Source organism: Acyrthosiphon pisum, chromosome A3 (assembly GCF_005508785.2).
Source record: "Acyrthosiphon pisum isolate AL4f chromosome A3, pea_aphid_22Mar2018_4r6ur, whole genome shotgun sequence".
In the NCBI taxonomy this organism is placed as follows: domain Eukaryota; kingdom Metazoa; phylum Arthropoda; class Insecta; order Hemiptera; family Aphididae; genus Acyrthosiphon; species Acyrthosiphon pisum.
The window spans coordinates 28,230,863-28,240,710 of NC_042496.1; the positions used below are offsets into that span (position 1 = coordinate 28,230,863).

The 9,848-nt window shown below is 28.7% G+C and overlaps 1 protein-coding gene across 50 annotated transcripts in view; it reads left to right on the forward strand.

The window, feature by feature from the left end:
* Positions 1 to 2,033: 2,033 nt before the first annotated feature.
* LOC100161231 (down syndrome cell adhesion molecule) overlaps positions 2,034 to 9,848 on the forward strand; it is a 69,103-nt gene continuing 61,288 nt past the window's right edge. For all 50 annotated transcript variants that reach the window (XM_008188075.3, XM_016807214.2, XM_029491446.1 and 47 more), the window contains exon 1: positions 2,034 to 2,332. In XM_008188075.3, the coding sequence (XP_008186297.1) occupies positions 2,278 to 2,332 (55 nt within the window). In that variant the 5' untranslated portion in view covers positions 2,034 to 2,277. The remainder of the gene's footprint in view (positions 2,333 to 9,848) is intronic.

The following is a 9,848-nucleotide window of genomic DNA, read 5'->3' on the forward strand; positions in this document are numbered from 1 at the left end:
TCTCCCATATTTCCGTGGTAGGCCCCATAGGGGGAGCAATTTTTTTCACCGGAGCTTAGGGGGCGCAAATTTTTTTTTTGCACCGCGGCGCAAAATGTCTAAATGCGGCACTGTACCTCTATAATATACGTAAATCAATTTATAAAATCTAAGATTTTATAAATATAGTAGATTTTTAGGATTTTATAAAAATGTGTAATACTTTACTCGCAAGTGAGCGCCACATCAAACACTATATTATATTATAGTCTATTATAGTACCTTATTATATTTGTGGTCCGGTCTAATCTAATCTTGTCAACAATGAACAAGTATAATATTCTATTGATAATGAAGACACAATATTGAAAAATTTAATATGTAAATTGTTACAAAGAAAATTGTCTACGTTTAACAACCATACAAAATGCAGGTGTTAAATAAGGGAAGAAACATCTCAAAATTTAAATCATCAGCTTTATTTACTCTATTGATGTTTATTAATTAGGTAGGTACGTATAGGTACTTTACTACTTTATACATAAATGTATTGTTGAAAAGTTACAAAATGATTAAAGATTTTCAGCTGTGACATTTTGACCGAAATGCTTAACTAATAACTACAGTCTACAACTATTATTTACTAGCTTTTGTCTTTATACATGGTAATAGGATTAAGATTTAAGATACGTTATTATGCTTATGATGGGTATGTTTATATTATTTAGTTATGTGTAGGCACCTATAGGTTGTATTAGAAGTACATAATTATATCATGTGTATAATGTGGGTTCTAAAATTACAATTGTTTAGGAAATTCAGACTTGGCAGCAAAAACAAGAGGTATTGTATAGATACTTCAGTAAAAACTTAATACGTTTATAGTAATATGATCACTATATAGGCACGAGGTACATTTTATTGGTGACATACCTTCAATTTATATTCAAGGTATCACCCGTGTTAAATTATGTATGCGAATGGATGCGCACGATACAAATAGTATAACTGCTGCAGTCGTATCTGAATAATACATAATAGGTATGTCTAGCAGTGGTCTCGTTGGCCGATGTTGGTCAAAAAACCTCTACGGTTAACAGATAATAAAAGTTTATAAAGTATTTTTTATAAAAGTATATAAGTTCAAAGACTTGATACGTTTCTGTAAATAAACATTCATTGAAATTGTCAACACTACCTATAAAGATTTAGAATTTAGATTGTACGACAGTAACGTTTAAATAAATACAATTTACAAGTTAGTGAAGTTAATAATGATTTATTTTGTTTAGCTTTATTTTTATTATCTAAAAAATCAACTTTTAATATTTATTACATTACAACTGACTCATATAAAAGGCATTAAGAAATTCGTTGTACCTATATTTATTGTTTATAATACAATTCATAGATTTTAATTTGTAGGTTAGGTTATCCATAATCCATATAAGTTATAAACTTGAAATCATTGGTTGATCACCGATATTTTTTCCCAACACTGGTAAATACTGATTAAATTGTGTGATATTAAAAAAACAGCTATTATATATTGCTTGGATTTCAAAATGAATTATTAGGTAGGAACATAATAGTTATAAACCATAGTTATAGATACAGGTCCATGGATAGTCGCTTAAATCATATTATATAATAATTTATATATACATAATATTATAATACAATCCGACTACCTACCTATCTATTTTTTTTTTATAGGAATAGCTATAGGTGCACCGTGCACGTCGTTATTAGCGTAAACTATGCGTAAATATAAGTAATTAGGTATACATGGACGCGTAATTATTATAAGTATACTATTATACTAGTAGCCCGAGTACTGAGTGTCTGCGTAGTAGGTAGGTATGGGTGGTATGGTTGACTCAAAGTTCAAATGAGGCATATTTTTATTAATAATTAATAATAATATTAGATTATAAAAATTATATAATAATATTAAAACAAAAAATGTGTACACATACACCGTGCTGGTGGTCACACTGCGAAGCCGTTCGTCACCGCGCCCGCCGCTCGAGCGTAGTGGTAGTGCTTTGAGCCTTCGTATTTCGTACCGGCAGTCCGTGTTTTGGTGTTCGCGGTGTCTCGCGTTCCTCCGTTGTGGTGTTTCCAACGCGTTTCATTTGTGTGGTGCATGTTATTGTTTTTCTTCATCGTATAATTATATTATATTGTGCGTTTTCCGGCTTTGTGAACTCTATCGGATTATTGGTTTTGTGTCGAAAAAGAAACTAGTGATCGAAGTTTTCCGGCTCGACTCGAGTGGCGTGCAGAGTCCTCAAGATGGGGTCTTGCGGAAAGCTTCTGCTGGCCCTTATCTTTACGTTCGCCACAAAGGGTGAGTTTTATTCTGTTACTAGTGACAGTATTTGTGAAAGTCATGTCTGGACAATTATAGAATTCGAACGCGAGTCAACAAACAATATTTTACTGTGTGCAGTAGGTTTACTACCTAGGTTCTTACATACTCAGCACTTGAATGTTATGCTTCAATGAACTTTGTAGGTACCGTAATGTTTCGTAAACTTACACGTTTTTTGATTACTAATAGGTACCTAGGTAATTGACGTGTGTGTACTGTAATCGATTACTATCTTGTTACCAAAATATTTACTACCGTCCAGCGTTGGTAATCTAGTAAAATAAAATGTTTTGATTTAATTTTTTTACGCCCGTGCCGACAGGAAGTCCCTTTTGTGCTCACAATGAACGGGGGTGAACAAATGAGTCATGGACGTTGTGGAAATGGGGGCGTTCTGTTCGGATGCACATCACTGTCGTAGTAGACATTTTTGGATTCCTATATAGGTCTCCCTTCGTCAGATCTCGAAATAAACCTATACCCGTAGGATCTTATTAAATACCTGACATTTTTTACGCATCGATACGCAAGCACTTAACTACCTATCATACCTATTGGCTATTATATAAGGGCTAATGTGATTATACTTACGAAAATCTAATTTTACTTTTATGTTCCACAATTGACTATGAGTAGCTAATCTCGACTAAAATTTTAATTATGTTTCATTAAAAAAAAATTTGAATCCGTACCTATATGCGTATGATATATTATTTAAATTGTGCTGAAATAGAAATTTCGAATTGCCGAGCTCTAATTTTCTAAATTGCATTTAATATTTAAATTAAAAAAAAATTATTATCGAAAGATTAGCGAGTTACGAGTAGCCCGAATAAGTAATGTTTTTTCCTATTAATTATTTATTCATTTTTGAAGACATAGGCGACTATAGGCGATAGTTGATGATATTAGGAGTTTTATACGTACCTATTATATTTGTACAACCTTATATTATTTATTGAACACGAGATTAAACATTACATCGATTTATTTAAAGATTTAGTTTGACGTATTGTTTTGGAATCGGATACCTATATAGTATAATTCAATATACATGTGATATTACTTCATTCATCGGTTTTATAACTATGTAGGCATCTCGTACGATTATTTAAATTATAACGCAGAAGATAACTTAACATTATTCAAACTTCAAAAGCCTTAAAAAATTTAAGTATTTATAATAATAATAATATGCCTATTATAATAAGAACATAATTATTCTGGTACCTAATTAATTTATGTTAATTGTTCATGATTTCCAAGAAACATTCACAATCATATTTATTTGTATACCATCCTTACAATTATTTATCATTGTTTGTTATGATCTCAATTTATTATTCGGGTTAATAGAATTTGACCTCACTATATTTTTGTGGCTGTTAAAAAAAAAACTATGGTACCTAATAATATTTAATCATAATATAGACGTACAAATCGTTTTCTAGTAGTATTCTTTTATTTTATAAAAATATATTATTGTATGGATTCTAACACGAAGTTATGAAATAATTATTATTAACTAAATACCTACATAATATTCAGAGGATGTCTGTCTTATCGGCGCTACCTTGATTGTCTACCACAACTTACTATTATATTACCAAGGTTTCTTTTTTAACCTTTATTTAGTACAAGATTTTCTAGCATGCTTATGTACCTAGACATTTTACTCAGATTTTTTTAAAGGAAACTGCGTGTTTAAATGATGAATTCATATATTATCAGATTATAATATAATAGTTACAATACAATAATATACAATAATTAAAGTATGACTAGGTATATCTTTATTTAAAATATATTTACGATTTACCTAAATACTTTTTGTAAATTATTTAAATACCTAAGTTGGTATGCATATTTTATAAAGGTAGTAAAATATTAGGCATCGTGTAAGTATAATTCTGGGTGCAACGAAAGGGAGAAACTATGTTGCTATATTTATTTACGGAATTGTAATAGAATTTGATTTTGAAATAGAAAAACGATTTTGATAAATAATCATCTGATAAATAATTAATAATTAAATATTTTAAATGCATGCATTTTTAATAAATTTAGTCGTACTTATACCTATTATATAAGAGTATAAGACATAAGATGGAAATCTAAAAATACTCGTAATAAAAACATGTCCTTCTTCGTTAAGCAACATATAAAAGTGATAAAAATGTTGTGCTTTTTTTAAAAATACATTAGTCATAAGTAATAATTATTAAAAAATTTAAAATAAAATAATGTAGGTATTGAATTTTAGGTTCTGAGTGGATCAATGAATGTATATTGATTTTACAATGTGTGTTTTTTAATTTTTTTTTAATTTTGTGTGTCGCCACCGTTTGGAGCAGTAAAACTGCTTCGATTTTCTTTAACAGTTATATCTTGTTCGATGAGAAATTGAATCAAATTGGTGCATTCGACAGGTCAAAATTTAAAATTCCCAATAGTTTTCAAAAGCGCCAGGAAAAACAACATCAAAATTAAGAGAAAACTGAATTTTTTACGCATAATCGGTTTTTGACCAAACATTTGGCATAACTCTTAAAGAAACTACCGTAGATAGGTACATGCAATTGTCACTGGTTGTTTATATTAGCATTTTCTATACACTATAATATTTTCAAAATATTTTGATTTGTTTTGAACTGTTTTTTCAGGTTTTTTTTTCTATGAATTTCAATAAAATTTTATTTGTTGAGGAAAAAAGCTTAAAAATTTAATACAAGTCTCTCAATATATTGTTACAATGACATTTGAAAAATATTAAAAATCCAGTCACAATTTTTTTTTTTACGAGCATTTAAAATTCGAATTTTGACAAAAGGCGTAAAAATCACGAAAATGTGCAGATTATCTTGAGTTAGAAATTCCTAAAAATGTTTCTCTTTAAATCTAAAATTTTAAAATATAATAGGTACGAGAATCCTTAAAAGATTATCTACCTTTATCAAACAAAAAAAAAAATGTCTATAGGAAAGTCAAATTAAATTTTATGAGCGTTTGAAGTTCATATTTTTACAAAATTGGATATTCACTAGATTTTTCATAATATGTAGTGATTTTCTTATTTTGTTGTAATACCTAATTCAAAAACGAATAACCGTAGACCCTTTAAATTTATATCATATGTTTATTTTATCGATTCCTATACTTGATAAAATATTCAAAATATTTTGTGTTGTTTACGGACAATTTCAAATTTCAATTTTTTAGTTTATTTTTCTATAAATATCAATAAAATTTTATTTGTTAACCAAAAAGCGTCAGAATGTAATACAAGGCTCCTGATATATTGCTTAAATAGCAGTTGAAAAATATTAAAATATATAGGCACTTTTTTTTTTATGATCATTTTAAGTTCGATTTTTGAATACATTTATCAAATTTTATAGTTAAAAATGTATAAAATGTTCAACTTTTATAACTTAGGATTGAAAATTAAAACAACGTTCCACATAAATAGGTTATATACAAATTACTTTATTCACAATAGGTAATATCATCAAATATACTTGGTAATATCTCGGTAATATCAATAGATCATAGACTGACTGTCTTAGCTCAGAATCGTTTTTCTTATTAATTAATACTATGTCAATGAATTCAAATTTAACACCATCCATTACAGTGACCCACTGTAACCTACTGTGTGCAACAAAGCGACACCCGCTTACTCACCTTTTTAAATATGTATTTAATGCTGATGCCTAAACTAAATATACAATATGCATTACGATGATCCTCTATTATCTATCTAGGTACTTTGATGATTGATATTACTAATTTTACTTATATCAAATAATAATTAAAATAAAGTTGTTCTTATTCGACTCTTGAATGAGAACACACATTTCTGTTTGTACAATTTTTCATCACATAAAATGCTAACACCATCTTTTAAGAGTCTATAATTATTTATTAATCTCGGTATTGAACAAGTTCCATTTAATTAGTAAATACATTTGATACATTATAAATTATGGGATCTATTGAATTGAAATAATAGGACAGTATAATACGTAATAGTTTTAAGTTACTAAATTATAGTTATAATATCTATTAATATGATTGTATGGTAATTGTAATTATTTATTTATGTGGTCTAACAAAATAATTAATTATTATAGTTTATTTTTGTGTCATAATCCCGATTATAACTTATAATGATGTATATTGTGTTTTGAAAAACAACTAAAATATGTATAAACAAATTTCCAAATAATTTCTGGAAATAAAATTGTATATTGCATCAATATTCACAATAATTATTGGTTATTGGTTTGTAGTTGAAACAAAAAGGAAAGTGCGTATAATGTCAGAAATAATTATTAAATATTAGTGTTGCGTATGTATCCCTCTCATCGATCTACGCTTTTAACGTGACTGCACCTTCTACTCGTCCTACAACCCTGTCTGGCAGCACACGCGGGTTCATTGGGCCTCCCATGTTGCCATGGAGATCACTAAAATCCTGTTGCCGTCCAAACAATACTCTGAGCACTCAACAGCAGCGTCCTATGCGTCGAGAAAATCTGTTTGTACACGTGCCCGAGCTATAGACCGACGTATACAATATTATTAAATATTTTAATTAAATAATTATTGTAATTATTTGATAAATCGTGTGAACCTGTTTTTGATTTCCGGCTATACCCGACGAGGTACTCATATTTGATCATTTTTTAATAACAAACGATACGTAGTAGACACGGAATGATATCACGTATTTCCTTTGCGCGAAGGGATGTCGTTGCATATCCGGGAAATAATTTCCAATTCATACCTACAGTTATAATAAAATTATCCATCGCGTAAAATACCGATACCTATTAATTTTCAATTAAATTTATTTTGATCTGCTAACGTGAAAGCTTTTTATTCTTATCTGAAGTTGATACTAAGACAAATGTTTAACAAATGCCTTAACCTAATGAATAATTATTGTTTAATTTAATTTAATTATTTTAAATCTAGTTAGGTACCTATTTGTTATTAGTTATTACTTTTACTATATATGTACCTAGATAGTAGGTATACAAGATTTTCTCACGTATTCCGCCGTGTTATGTTTTTACTTATTAAATATGTTTCGTTTTCTGTTTAGCTTGGTAGATATCTTTTTTTTAGCATTGGCAATTTCACGGTTTTCAGCGTTTTTAAAAATTCGATGAATTACAACCTATGTGTACTTATAGTTATACTAATCTAAGCTAGTCAATTTTGAAAAATGTGGCAGACGAAACGGGACAGAAATCGCTGTGGAACGAGAGAAGCGATGAATGTATTGGTTTTTTTTTCATATTCAGTAGACATAATTTTAAGAATGATTTTTCATTTCATTAGTTTGTACTAATTTATTGAATATTTATAATTATTCACGTAATTAATGTTTTAATACATGACGAATGGCATTTACTGTTTTTTCATTATTTAGTATAATATAGATACCTATGGGAAACTAAAAAACATGGACCATCCTGTATATATCAATATTTTATTACTTACCTATTTTTGTATTCGTAAACTTTGTACAGTGTACATTTGTCATTATAAATTGTACTATGGCTAGAAACTCCTAACAGGCTGCGTTCGCCCTGAATTAAATTTTACTCTGTAATACCCTCGGTACTATACCTTTTAGTTTCTGAGCGGAGCGATGAATGTACCGATTTTACACTGATATGTATTATTTTTTGTGTGTGTGTGTACACGATATCATACATACATGCAATTTTTACTAAATGGTGATATTAACATTTTCTATACACCAATAAATTTTCAAAATATTTTGATTCATATTGAGCTAATTATAGGCTTATGACATTTTCAATTATTATTAGTTATTTTTAAGTTCGTTTCGATAAAAATTCTACCCATAGTAGTGACCCACTTGTATCCTTCTGTACAGCAGTGACACCCACTTTTTTACAATTTATCTTAAGCATCGGACATTTATTCAGCATATTTTTTTTTGGGGGGGGGAGGGGGTTGATTGAAGAACATGTGGATTATGTGGGGACAAAGATTCGTCACCAAGAATACGGGTGGTCACCCATCCAGGAGCTAGTGACGCCAGACGGTGCTTGACCTCAGACCACATTTTCAGTGACTGCAGCCAACCACCAACATACAACATATCAACATATGTACAATACTACAATGCACCCTCGAACGCACCCTTATTATTTATTTTTATTAAAGGGACAAATATAAGTATCTATAAAAAGCTTTTAATTTTCTAGGTATAGTTTCTCTAATAGTCTCTAAAAGTAGTGTAGTTCCCAACTATTGACATCCATCAAAACATTTCTAAGAAATATTAACTCCCGCTATTTCCAATGCAAACGAATTGCGTACCTGTAGTCTTTAGAATTACGTCCCACGCTCTTATTTAAAATAAAGGTAAGACGAATACGATACATTACTATCTTTTAATTTATTTAGTTTTTATTTAACACGTAACATATTATATTTTGTACCTTACATTTAGCCGATACTATTTAAAGTCTTTGATAATAATTTTAATGATAATGTTTTCATTAAAATTAATTTTAGTACCTTGTACCTACTCCTCGACCTTTTCTTATATAGATTCTTTTATTGATCGTGATAATTGTATGAAGTCTAACATAATATGATTGTATTTTGTGTATACAATATTGTAAACTAAATACTTGTAGTTATATACCTAATTACGCCTAATTATATAAGTCTATCCCAGTTTACTTTCACACATTTTTAATTTCTGTTTGGATATAATATATGGCATTTACTTTCCTCCAATATTTTTATTGATGACTTCCAAAGCTCTAAAAAAATATTATGAACTTAATATTTTAGATTCTGAGTGGAACGATGAATGTATTGTTTTTACAATGATGTGTGTTTTTTTATTTTTTTATTTTTTTTGTGTCTGTGTACACGATAAGTAGTCGAAATAATGCTACGATTTTCAACTTCAGTATCTTGTTCGATCAGAAAGTGAATATCGTTGGTGCATTGGGGAGGTCAAAATTTAAATTTCCCAGTGGTTTTCAAAAGCGCCGGGAAAAACAAAAGAAAAATTAAGGAAAAACGGGAATTTTTACGCAAAATCGATTTTTCACAAAATTGAATTTGGTTTTTGGTGTAACTTTAAAAAAAATTACCGTAGATACATGAAATTTTGACTGAATGTTTATCTTAGCATCTTCTATACACCATAACATTTTCAAAATATTTTGATGTATTTTGAGCTCTTTACGGACATTTTTATTTTCCATTTTTTTTTAGTTTTTTTTCTAAAAATATCAATAAAATTTTATTTGTTGGATAAAAAAGCTTGAAAATTTAATAGAAGGCTCCTAGTATATTGTTTCAAAGGCAGATGAAAAATATTAAAAATCGTTAGTCACAGTTTTTTTTTTAAGCATTTAAAGTTCAAAAAATGACAAAATATGGAAAAATCACGAAAATTTGCAAATTATTTCGAGTTATAAATCATAAA